This window comes from Amblyomma mixtum, chromosome 5, assembly GCF_055824585.1.
Source record: "Amblyomma mixtum isolate Tamu chromosome 5, ASM5582458v1, whole genome shotgun sequence".
Taxonomy (NCBI): domain Eukaryota; kingdom Metazoa; phylum Arthropoda; class Arachnida; order Ixodida; family Ixodidae; genus Amblyomma; species Amblyomma mixtum.
In genome coordinates, this window is record NC_143016.1 from 131,657,357 (window position 1) to 131,670,765 (window position 13,409).

At 45.2% G+C, this 13,409-nt stretch overlaps 1 protein-coding gene across 1 annotated transcript in view; it reads right to left on the reverse strand.

The window, feature by feature from the left end:
- LOC149343725 (neural cell adhesion molecule 2-like) overlaps positions 1 to 13,409 on the reverse strand; it is a 218,736-nt gene that overhangs the window by 1,950 nt on the left and 203,377 nt on the right. Inside the window, exon 9 of the mRNA XM_089542441.1 lies at positions 12,364 to 12,492. Coding sequence (XP_089398567.1) covers positions 12,364 to 12,492 — 129 coding nt within the window. The remainder of the gene's footprint in view (positions 1 to 12,363; positions 12,493 to 13,409) is intronic.

Sequence of the window (13,409 nt, forward strand, 5' to 3'; positions counted from 1 at the left end):
TTTCTGTCGACTGTGGAACGGAAGAAACAGTACCGTGCTTTGTGCGATATAGTTTTCGCAGTGCGCTTGTACAGGGCCTTGTACAGTGGAGGCCCAGGCAGAGATGTTTTAAACAGGGTTAAAAAACTGCAGGTGCCGCCAGGAACAAAAACCTTCTTTTTTAAGCTGCACACTGGCACCTTACCGGTTAAAAATTTTTCAGAAGGAAAGGAATTTGTTTCTACCCTGGGGATCTCACTGATTAATTTGCAGAAAGCCGGAAACTATACACCACGTTTTTTTACACTGTTGGGAGGGGGTTTATTTTGGAGATGTATGGCACGAACGAAATTTAAATCGAATATATACACTACAAAAAAAGGCTAACGCCATATAGCTCTGAAAGGCTACTACACTCATACCGCGCCGCTTTTTAAGAATTTTAAAGTAATGTCAGTAGACTATCTCTACTCGTATAACTTAGCAGTTCACTACAAACAGCACATAACTACCTCTGAGAGTGCAATGCTGTCTATCGCCAGTTTAACAACACTTACACGAACATATCCTTCGCGCTCTCCTCATAACTGGACGGTACCTTTCGTACGAACGACGTTTGGCCAGCAAATGCTTGCACATACTCTCCCCACTCTGTTAAACTATTTTCGCCAAAGTAATGTTAATATTGAAAATGTTAATAAGAAAACAATACATTCATTCTTTCTCTCACAAATGTAATTTTTTCTGGTTTCCTGCAGTGTGTTTCCGCCCATGTCTTTTTTGTATTTTTTGGGTTTGCTACTATTCACAATTGCTGTTATTTGCTGAACATGTTTATCCTTCACATTGTGTCTTTGCCTTTAACACACACACAAAAACTGAACTATGTTAGTAAAAGCTACAATGTCTGTAAATGTACTCGTACATCTGTTACTACCGACACCTCGCTGTCTTGCCATGTAATGGGGCCCGAGCGCCGTCAAGTGAATTAACGTTCACTTTTTCTCTCGGGTCCTTCATTTCTTACTGAAATAGAAATAAACTTCAAACTTCAAATAATTACCACTAGACCCGTATGGCATCCGATACTCATCGGTAGAAAATGAGGATGGGGTATCGCTTGACTTAATAATGCTGACAGCCCTCCACTCTATGTGGCGCTCCAGAATGGCAGGCTACCATTGTGACAAAGACGCAAGACCGGCCCGAACTTACTTTCGGGAAAGCATGGACTGGTTTCTGACCGTCCAGATAGCGGCTGCGGAGCCTCCGGAGTGGCTGTCGAGACTAGAGCCGCTGTGCAATTTGCGTGAATTTTAATCTGACGAAGCCAGATTCATGCTGGCTGACCACGACAGTGCCGTGTGTATGTACATAGCGTTTAGTGTGTTTTGTTGATTGTTTGTTTTATTGAATGTTATGTGTCAAAGCCAGGAAATCAAGAAAAAAAGCAGGAAGTAGCGTAGCCATTAGCATGCTCGGCTGCGCATCGGAAGGACGGTGGTTCAAATCCCATCGAGCACAATGATTTTTATTCTGATCAGACTAGAAAAACGTGACACCTCTGCTGAAGACCTTCTGTCGACAATGATGAGGCTTTCGCCTTAAAACTCACACGCACGCGCACGTGCGAACACAAACAAAAAGTTGTTGACGTCATCTAAGGGTCACGTGATAAGTGCCACGTGACAACAATTACTTGCAAAAAAGTTGCCGACGTAATCGAAGGGTCGCGTGAAAAGTGTTACCTGGCAACGATGAATTGGAAAAACAAAACTTGCTGACGTTCAAGCGCAAATCCTTTCGCTTTTCTCCATGCAGCAGCTGCAGTGCTCTACAACTTTTTCGTCTAAGAAGAATGCATGAGGTAACGTGCAAGGGAATTTAAAGCTTATCGAGATATCCAATGTCTTTTAAATATGTGAATAGAAAGTTCATTGCAAGTCTCTGTTGCCTAAGGCAGGATAAGGGACCTAAAACTTTGTCCATTGATAGGGGCACTGAGCAGAGCTTCTGCATGCAATGTTCATAGTACGCACGCTCGTTAGCATACGCAGGGCACTCAAGCAAGATATGCTCCACAGTTTCTATCGCGGCACAGTTGTCACAGTGCGGACTGTCAGCCCATTTGACGGACTATGCACTCCATCATTCCATAGGTTACATTGCATCCTTAGTACCCATTTCATGGCCGCATTTTATCTTCGTTTTTTTACCTCTTCCACTCTGCTCTCCTTCTGTCGTTATCTCCCAAATTCCCCTCCCTACGCAGAGTAGCATGCCAGCGATTTTTAAACGCCGGCTAAATTCTCTGCTCTTCATTAAAGAGTCTCTCTCTCTCGCTCTCTCGTCTAAGAACGTCAAAGAGCGTCCCGCGCTGCTTTTGCTGTTTGACACGCTGTTTGTCTCGCGTGCATTTCATCGGCTTTAGCGGCGCTTTTTGCGGTCTTCTCACCGTCGTGTGCTGTTACAGAAAGCTGTTTTATGTAGCATAGGTGAGCATTTCTACGTATTCCTTAACTCATCTACATCCCCCGGACACGCCTGGGGGATCCTTCTGGCAACTGCTTCACCGTGGCGACACCTCATTGCTAAATAAACTTTACAGATCAGGCACATACTTGGGACCTGACTGATCAACATAGCTCTAAACGCAACCACCTATGGTAGTCAAAGTCAACTCCTGATGCTACCATCTGGAGTCCAGATCCGAGTCCTAGAGGAACTTTAAAGTAAAGCGTGGAGCCTCCTCTCTACATGACTGTTTCGCGCGAGTAGGCAATGTCCTGAAGGGAACTGTGAGGGGCTCCTGTATTCTTGGGCGAAGAGAACAGCACACACCTTTCCGGGGGGTACACTGGACAGAACATAGAATAATTTTCTACATCACCGCACACACCACATGTGGAACACAGCGGAGACGATGCCAGACCCGTTTTATACATACACGCAGGGGTACGAGCATAGCCCGTGCGAATACGATGAAGTAATGTGGCCTGGGATCGTTTTAGTCTAGCTCTCGCGCAGCAGACTGCGAAGCTTAACTGTTTGCGCCGCCGAGGGTTCGACTCCCAGTCCTGGGTGTTTATTTTATTTTTTTCTAACTTACATGGCATCGTTGTTGCTAAGCAAGATTCATGGTCAGTATTGGTGAGCGTATACGAGCGCTTTCACACCAAAAAACGCAGCGCGAGAGGTTACCAGGTAGAGGCCCTTGCGCGAAAACCCGGCTGCAAGGCCGGGCAAGCGCTCTAACGGAACGAGAAACGAAGGATGCTCTGTCAGCTCCGGGGGTAGTTTGGAGTGTGCTCGGCCCTCTAGTAGAGTCAATTTAGCTTTAAATCAGAATAACCATTACGAGGGAAAACTATGAAATGCTTCACAGAAGTTTCGCTCGTGTTTCGGCCTCATGTTCGCCGTGGTTTCAATATGGCCTTGGCCCTTTATGCTCTGAAACGTAAGCTGAGAAGTTATAATTGCTTTTGTAGCATTGAAGACAGCGGGCGTACTTTAGTTATGAGTTCTAAGTGTTCAATCAACACAAAAAGGAAATAAAAAGCGGTGGCTACTCGTAACTGCCAATATCTTTACTTATCTTGCTTGGCGCAGTTCTGCTCACAGTTGTTTGCGCCGATTAAAATACAACAAATGTATTTACCCGCCTCAGTGGCCCAACGGCTCTGGTGTTCAGTCGCTACGCCAAAGAGATCGGGATGAAATCAAAGCCGCAGTGGCCACGTTTCGATGACGGTGTAATATAGAAACATGCGCGGACTGTTCGATGTGAGCGCTCTGTGAAGAACTGAATGTAGTGGAAATTAATGCAGAACCCTCCATTGCGCGTCATTCATATCTCATATGCAGCCTTATGACAGCAAACTCCACATGCGATGTACCATATGCCATCAAGAAAAGCCTGAAGCCGCGCAAGGTAATGTCACTAACCACTTGTGGTGCTTTAAGTCGTCAAGAAAAAATGTACAAAATGAACACGTTTATAATATTTATCAACTGATGTAATGAGGAAATATACTGGCTATAGCCAAGGTGGCTGCATATCGCAATAGTGGGGCACAATCCACGAGCTAGATGGAGGTGCTTGTTCCTTAGAAGGGATGTTTCCGGAAAGGAAACATCCGCGAATGTTTGGGTTTGGTCATCTCCACGTTTGCTGACCACACCGATGTAAACACTTGAATCTTCCGTAGCTAACGCTCTTAAGTCGAACACTGAGACAGTGTTGGCGGAGAATTTTTTTGGGGGGTGCGGGGGGGGGGGGGGGAGTTAAAAAACTGCTCAGCAGAAATGGTGGCTTTTGAACTCAAGTGGCCTCCGTCTCATAATAAAGCAATACCTTCCAAAGCTAGCAGGCTCGAGTATGGTGATAAAAAGAATTATTTTTACGTTTATTACTGGGAAAATCAGCGCAGGTAGACTTTGATCTTTGCATCAGCCCACACTAGCTCAGGTACGCGTGGCTTCCTCAACACGAAACCCGCTTCTACATTTCACTAGAATTGATCATTAGAAAAAAACAAGCTCGAAGACTGACTATTTCGCCCAGTTTTCCTCCAAGTCCCCACGTAAGTCGCCGAGTTTGAACTCCAAGCAACGGCTGTGTGGCTTGCCTTTGCGGAGAGAATTAATGCGGACGACTGCAAACACGGCCTTGCAATGACGTGAGCAAACAGCGGCCGCATTTAATAATTCAGTCTTAAAAGAATACTGCCAAGGCGCCTTTGTGTACGCACTAGTCGAAAGAACACAACCAAAAGAAAAATGAGGCGGCGTTTTCAAGCGAAGGATTCTCATTACAGCCGGGAGTACTGGGTGCTCTTAGCTCATGGCCTGACTCGGTTTTACCCGCAGCGTCTTCAAAAGACAACATCGTCTTACGAGATTTAGTGGGTTTCCGCGTCTTCATGGTAGCAGTTAGTAAATTAAAGTTTATGCAAACAGCTCTAGGGTGCCGCGGCCGGAGCAGTGATGCAGCTACACCAATAAAGAGACAGGGAAGATCAAAAGAAAGCAGCAGTTGAAGAATGAAACAAAAATCCAAAATGCAAAAATGCGCGTGACGCGCGGGCACCGCGCATCACCTTTCTCGCGGGACCACTTCAATTAAAGTGGCGAGCCGGCTACGAGGGTTAAATTAATTTAATGCAAAGCCAGCCTCGTGGAAACACATTGTGAGTGAGGGTGTAAGGTCTTCTTCAGAGGGAGAGAGAAGGCAGCCGAACTGTACGCTGGCTCGGGTCAAACGTGGCTTGGGGGCGACCTCAGAGCTCATGTCGTCCCGGTGCACGAAGCTGCCAACGGTCAACAGGAAAGAAACGGGAGATAGCGTGTGGGAAGAAACGAAGAAACCAAAGAAGGTCGGGTCGGAAAAGAAGCGCACTCTCCCTGATCTAGAAAAATACAAACTCAACGAAACAGAGAACAAAAAAAAAAAGAAGTTGAGGGGATTCTGAGGACCGGGCTGCCCAGCGCTGAACTGAAGCAGCTCGCGGGGGCGCGTGGCAGTGCGCGTCGCGCTCCGCGAAATGGCAGAAATCGGGAAGAAGCGCCGGGAATAACAATAAAAAAGGAAAGAGCTGCTAAAAAGATGACGGCGCAAGGTATATATGGCAGAAAGCGGCCTTCTAAGACGCGTAATTTTCTTTACGAGTACCCTCGGCGCACACACACACCCACACACACTTCCCGGAGCGCCTTGCCAAAGGAGAACGTACAGCAAGGGACAATGTGGGTGAAGAGGGAACAGGCGAAGGGAGAAAAGGGAAGATGGGGAAGGGATTCTCGATTCTCCGCCACTCTGGTCCGGGAAGCCTCTTCACTCGCTCGCTCGCCGTAAAACGCTCAGTCAGCTCCGGCCGTCCACGGTGCTCTTAGTGAGAGTCCGCCTTTGTTCTTCTCTTAAAAGTGTTTTCATACAGCCCACGCTTCTGTTCCTTTTTCAGCGTGGATCTTGAAAATGTCATTTACTGCAATGTTTGAGAAACCCTTGCAGCACTCCACCAGCTCCTGCTTATTATCACAAATATTAATATTGTTTTTTTTTTTAATTTCTAGTTGCTGCTTACTGCGCGCACGAATAGTTGGTACCATAAAACCTTTTCCTATCTCGTTTAGTTGGGTTTACTGAGAAACTATTTTGACTGATATTATAGCACGGAGACCTTTTTGAAAGTCTCGTCCCTGCAGAGCATCCTGCTGGCGTGCCATAATTATCTTCGGTTGTTGAGACCCGCTTCGATCCGCGATGTAGCGCCCGGCCTACCCCGTCGCTCTTAGGTAGACAACCGCAAATATCAATCTCATCAATGTGAAGTGTGGACCTTTATGCGGTAAGCTCTCAGCCGATTGTCTTTGGCCTAAGTAGGTAGGTAGACAGCCGAGCACTGCATAAGCCGGCTGAAGTTAAGGAGAGGTTCGTGGCCTAGCTGCACGCGGAAGATCGTGGAGCCTATAGGCTATATGAAACGTCATCCTGGCCTCCCGCGTCCTATTATGAACGCCCAAGGAGGCATTCTGTGCACTGAAAATAATTCAAAATGAACGCAAATAAGCACGGTATAAACTGCAACATGTTCATAATATTAATGATTTCAAGGACTGACGTATGCTTAGCAATCCTCTTTCGTGGTTTGGCTGGTCATTGTTACCTCGATAGGCGGTACCACCGCTATATCTATATGTATTTAGGATCATTTATTCTGTGGAAGGGTTGATTTCGGTCTATTTGGTCGAAGCTTAGAAAGAGGGCGCTAGGGAAGTGAGTTAGAACATTTAACAGGGGCAACAGAGGTCGAGTATCACTAACAAATTTGTATTTGTTGAAAACCTGCCCCCCTCCAAAAAAAGAAACAAAAAAACAAACGATGAGGACGCCCGAGCAACAACGCCATTGAGTTAAATCCTCTGTTATAATTACGCCAGAACAAATTGCGAACCCGTTTTCTCGGACCGTGGGGTGCGCTGGAGTCTTACTGATGCAGTCTTCGCGCTTTGTATCGTCATCATAGGCTTTTGAAATTTAAAGACACACGATATTTTAATTTCACTGAAACCCTAATCTCACAAAAGGGTAGCTCACAACAGCAGCAAATATTGCACAGGAGAGTGTGTGCCTCCTTTGTTAACCTTCAGTGCATGCTCCCATGCCCGGTAATTTATGCTGCGGCCCTTTTGTTGTCTGGAATGCTAGGGCCGTGGTAGTTATACCCGCATATTAATATTTTTCAGGTGAGCGTTCAACTCTACAGAGTGCTATGCCGGACTAGTGAGTAGATGGTCGAGCATATAAACAGCGGAACTGAGATCTGACGAGGAATTCCTTTGCCCTTGTCTCATCCTGCTCGCGATATTTTTTTCTGTGTGATCACCAGAACAATTGGAATGTTTCGGTCACAATATACCATTTTCGTCATTTAACATTCAATGAGCGGCCATAAGCATGCTTGTTTTATAAGCTGCCTTATGACCCACTGCCATTTTCATCAACTGGCAGGTTTTATTAAGATCACGAGAAACTGCATGCCAGTCTGGGCGCAATTTTATCAGCCACGTCTTTTGTACGTTCGGCTTCTGTACCTTTGTAATAGGTTCCCGCAACGTTTGTTAGGAATGGAATCCTCTACAAAACTACCTATTACCCAGGGCGCCAAAAGTTTCCTCCATTGTGCGAGGACGCGGATTCCTAACAGAGACTAGTGACAGACCTGTTTACTGTCCTTGAAAAGGCAGAACTGCGCAGTAGAAATCTTTTGTCAGCCCTGGTGTGGTAGATAAGGTATACGTGTTGCCGCATACCTTATCCCAATACTGCAGAGCCTAAACACAAGGAAGAACCTTTAGTATAGATGAATTTGCACTGCATAGAGAAATTCTTTGTCAAACCAGGTAAAATCACAGGCAAGAAATCTGGGAGGCTCTCAGCGAAAGCTGCAGAAAACGTTCGATAGAGACCGCCCAGCGCAGAAGGTGAAATGCCAGGTCCCAGCAGAGATAACTTCATATAAAAAATAAGCATACATGTGCAGGCAAAGTGGAACATGCGGTTTCGGTGCATCAGTGATACTGATCGGGAAACAAAAAGAATATACCGCATAGTTTACCTCCCTCAGCGATTGAAATAGCTGAAGGCTGCGCACGTGTAGGTCATTTGCATAATTTCAAAACAATGTCAGTGTCGATCCTATGTATTTCCAACGAAAGCTCCAATGTACTTTGCTCACAACATGACCACAGCATATTTTGCCTGAAACGCATGCCGTAGAGTGACCGATACATCAGAGAAATAGAAGTTTGATTACAACGGAGATATAGAAGTTTAATTTAGATCACGTACGAGTTTGGTGCTGGTCGTTAAAATATCATATACATGGTCCCTGTATACGGTATCCATAACTTTTATGGCATCTTAAAGCAGTCTGCGGCTTATTTAACAAGTTTTTAGAGCGCCACTCTGGTTTCTATATTCGGGTACAACTTAAGAACGAAGCAGAATATGGCCCTGAAACGAGGCCGTCCCGCCTATTGTGACAACCGATTATTATGACGCCGCGGTTAATCTGATTAAGCACTGCTTAATCGCCTTTGATCTGCAATTCCTTGCGATGCGACACTAGGAGATCCGATGGAATTAACCGCGACGTCACGAGATTCGGTAGATACCATTGGCTGCAGGGCCTACTTTGAGGCTCATTTGCCGCTTCATTCTAGAGTTGTACTTGGCTGTAGGCTAATTAACTGAGTTCCAACTACACTGCTTACACATCAAAGCTGTACTGAAACCAGTATGACCCTGTCAAAATTTGGAGCTCTAAGAATTTATATGCGAGACGCACAGCAAGACCGAGAAGCAAAGCCAATGAGCTAAAATCTTTTTAAGAACACTGTCCGTCTGCACATTAACACTCGAAGTAAACACGAGCTCGCAACGCCTAATCTGCAACGAATGGATTAAATATAACTACCAAGTTATGTTTGGTCGCGTGTGGTGCGTCGGGCTTCCGATGAATGTGAACAACCTGAAAGGGAAGACGTCTTATGCGAGGAGCTATTTTGTTCTCATTAATAATTTCAAGAAAAAACTCAGTGCGCACATTTCAGTATTATAAAAGACACACCCTAATTTGCATTTGAAAACGAATCAGCGAAAGCAACCACCAAACAGTACACTAAAAGAAAATGAGACAGACTAAACCGAGATGCATAAGAGAAAACAAGGTTTGTCACGTAGTGGCGAAAGACGCAGAGCAGAGAGAGAGAGGGAGAACATGGAAGGAATGCCGGGAAGAGAAAGGCCAGCCGCCGCGTGGGCGTTGGCGGATTAGACCGCCAGAGAGCGTGGCTTTGAGAACTGGGGCACCAACGCAGACTTTGAGAGATAAAAAGGACAACAGGCTTAACCAACGCGCACGCATGTGTCGCACTTCCTCGTCGGCTTCGTGGTAATTGAATTGGATGCGGCTTCCTTCCTTCAATGCACACACTCACAAAAAAAGGACGACATTAGAGCGGCTTTTCGCTCGACCGCCAAGAGTGGCGAGCACGGCGAGTTTGGCGAGGAAACCCGTAAAAGAGTTATAATTGCGCGAAAGAGCAACGCCCAACTGACCGGGTAAAGAGAGAGAGAGATCTTTTATGCGCAGAGTTAGTTTGTATGCGGTGCCTCTTGCTAAGAGAAATGAGCGGTGGTGGGCCCGGACAAATTATATTTCGGCAGCAGACGAAGCGCCGCCACTGGTATGTGCAAAGCTGGCCGCCAGAGGCCGCCTCGGCTGGCGTTCTCCTCTTCACGCGTTTAAAAGTTGGTTCAAGAATTTCTCGCGCCGGGCGCTCTTCGTATAATTCCCGGAAAATTATCGCTGTTATTTTCTCTGGTCTTTGATCTTCTACTACCGTATTTTACTTCCTTCATTCAATAGCCTGCCTGCATTTCAGTTGCCCGCGCTTAAAACAAACATGAGCGCTGGTCGTCTTCTTGCATTAAATTTAAAATCCTTGTGGCACTTCGGGGAAGCCTGTTGCTGCGAACTGTGCTCCGTTTTGTAACACTAGGAGAGGTGGTGAAGTTCGGCTTGAAACACGGCGCGTAGGTTTTTCAGGAGCCTCGTAACAGAGATAAATGAAGGGACACAAACGCAGGCAGGCACCTACAATAATGGATTGCAGTATGATATCGCAACAGTGGCAGTGCGCTGGAGGCTAAACTGTCAGTTCTTCTTTAGGTGCGACCGCGATAAGTTATGAAATAAAACATTGAAAGATTAAACAATGACATGCGCGAAAGCTGCCGGATTTCGGATTTTGAAGACGCTGGACGACGCCTCCTTGGGTAAATGATGAGCACTCAAGGCGGAGGAATGGATATGGACCAGGTAATAGTCCAACCAGCAGCAGGATAGAAAAAGGATGAGCAATTCTAAAAACGAGTGAACTTTCATTTCTTGGCATGGAGTAAAAAAATTAAACGAAAATAATTGGCCCAAAATGGCAAGCGATAAGACGCCACTATGTTGGGTTAGTTCAGGCTGCGACCTAGAAAGCCATTGTTTGTTAAAACACACGCTTTCAGAGGATCTGCGTTTCTTAATCTGCATTTATGCGCGTGTCGTCACCTTTGATATTAAGGTGTTTGCTTATGATTTCTCAAAATAAAATGCCTTTTTTAGAAACTAATCTTGGAGTGCACTAAGTATAGCGCGAAATTGGAAATAAAGCCTGCCAATAATTCTTGGAACTAACTTATTTGTGAACACTCAAGTCGGCGCTGATGCTCAGAGACTCAACAATTTCATTTGTTGAGGAGACGCTTGCGGCGCTTTAAACTATTAAAAAAAACTTGTAGTAAATGGCAACTATTGAACCGAACCCGGTTCTGAGACTAAGCGAGAATTTTCAGCTGTTTTTTTAGTTAATAAAATAGTTCTCCTATTTCGGTTTTTAATTATGGCTAAATCGTTAAATCTACCAACGCATCATGTCTGTCGCGGCTTTTTTTATATTAGTAGCTAATATAGGTTACTTCCTTGTTTTATTTATTAACAAATTACTGTGTAAGAGGTGGCCGGAGAAAGATACAGCAATGACAACAGGAATTTAACATACATGTCAATCAGTTCTGTCCTCTGTCTATTCTTTTCATCGTCCCAGGGGTGATGGAACAGTAAGGATTCAAGTGGATGCAAGTGTATGAAAAGATTCACTGGGTGTCCTTTGGTTGTCAGTGAATCTTCAGAGCTTTATCCAGTTGAGGGCAAACAGCTATACCACTTTTATTTCTGACGTGGTGAGCATCATCCTTTACTATTTCAACGCGGAATTTCACTTATATTTCAGTGGGAAAAAATACCACTGATATTCCACCTTGGCTTTCATAAACCTACGGTGATCACGTCAACCCAGGACTTGTGACGTGATCATGAGAAGCCGGCACTCCATGCGAAACGGTGATGCTTTTAGAAGTGGGAACCGCTCCGCTCACCATTTATCCGCTCGTTCCTTACAAAAAATTCTTTAGTGAGTCTGAAGACTGTCCACAGACTTCTGTCGATAAAGTCTATGGAGCGTGTATTGAGAAATCCTACAGAATAGTCTTCAGGTAATACAAATCCGTTAGGCAGTCTACAGACAATCTATAGATAATGACCATAAACTTTTAGCAGACTTTTCTTTATAGACAGTGTATAGACTATGAACAGACAAAAATAAATATCTATTGGAAGGCAATAAAGACCCTTTTAAAAATGGTCAATAGACCATTTTTAAAAGGGGCGCATTACCACTGGATGCTAACTAGGTAACGAACACTCCCCGACATTTTCGCCCTTTCTCAATTTGGCTAGGTTGCAGGCTAATTACAAAGAGTCCGTTATTTACAACACCACTTTGAGTTTAAAGTTCATTTGGCGCATGAAAAAATATGGTTGCCCAGGAAATGCATATGCTGCCGCACAGCCGTCGGGTGTACCGTACAAGTCAAAGCTACGCGGAAGCGAACAGTCTATTAGTATGGAATCGCCATACTGCTCCTCAAGTATGGTCGAGAAGTCCCCTGTTATGTAGTCTGTTTTCTGATGGACGCAGAACATATGTTTTGTGCCTTTAGAACTCGGGCGGGAACGTAAAGATGAAAGCGGCCTTTGAGCACGTATTGAGCGTTTCTATTTCCATTTCCACTGCTCATGCTTCTACTGCTTCCAGTGTGCTCTTAGCTTTTAACGCTACAGTAAGCGTTAGCCAACTTTCGCTTATTCCGCATGATTTACTGCTTCTAGCAAATAAGGGACTCATGAGATCAGCCAGTGCATTACGGTACTATCGGGCCAAGTCAACGTATACAGAATGAGTGCGCAGAGGCGCGCGTGCGTATCCTACCTTCTTCGTAGTTCCTCTTATTGCGCAGCCTGAGCGCAATGATGATGCACAGCGGAAGCAGGAAGAGGACCGTGACCGCCGATATGAGCATTGTCAGTAGCGTCTCGTCCGACAGCTGCAGCCTGGTCCCTGCGCAGCATCCAAGGGAAGAGCGTCAGGCGCAGAGGCAGAGGGAACAACGAAGGATTTTGACGGATTACCTGGCGGCTGGAAAACATAACCTTCTCAGACCCCGCGCATACTTTGCAATGCACGAATCTTGGCGCGGTGTGTTTAAGAATGCGTAATATATCCGCCTCAAGACTCGTTGGAAAGCAGAGGGTACCAACTTTGCACTCACGTATTCTTCTTTTCAAGTATCATGTAACGATCAAATGCTCCGAGCAGTCTTGCAGGTTGGCTGCTTGGCATTCGATTTAAATACATATTCTTCCTCATATGCATTTAACAAATCGTGCCTCTTAAAATATTATTTATGTTTCCGACGGGATATTGACCAGCACCTCATAGCACGAAGAAAGATCATGGATACAGAATGCTCAAACATACGCCCCTTATGTTTGTGTATGTTAATGGCGACGCCAACACCCCACAAATAAATTTTGATTAACACTGACAAACCGACTAAGGCATCAAGATGACGTAACTTCCCCCCAAAAAAACTCCTATTTTTTTAACTAACGAGACTGCTCTTGATAACGCAGGTGATTTTTAGATTAATTTTTTCAAGCCATTTATAAGCGTACTAGCCAGTAAACGGTTAGCAGTAGATGTGCTGAGGTCTAGTTATTAATTTCTTTTTTTCATTGCGGCACTAAAGTGGTCCACAGTGACTTTCGTCTCGTGGCAGTCTGAAAACGCATTATCCTGGTGCGAGCGAAACTGCTGTAGAATACCATGCAAACAGCAAGGTAAGTTTACTTGAGTTAGTGAGAGCCAAAGAGCCCCTGTAAATTTTAAACCATTAGCTTACTTAGTGATCCAGCAAGCCCTTGGCTATTGCCTTTACCTTTCCTATCTACAGTGCTCAACGCGTCTCCAACGCA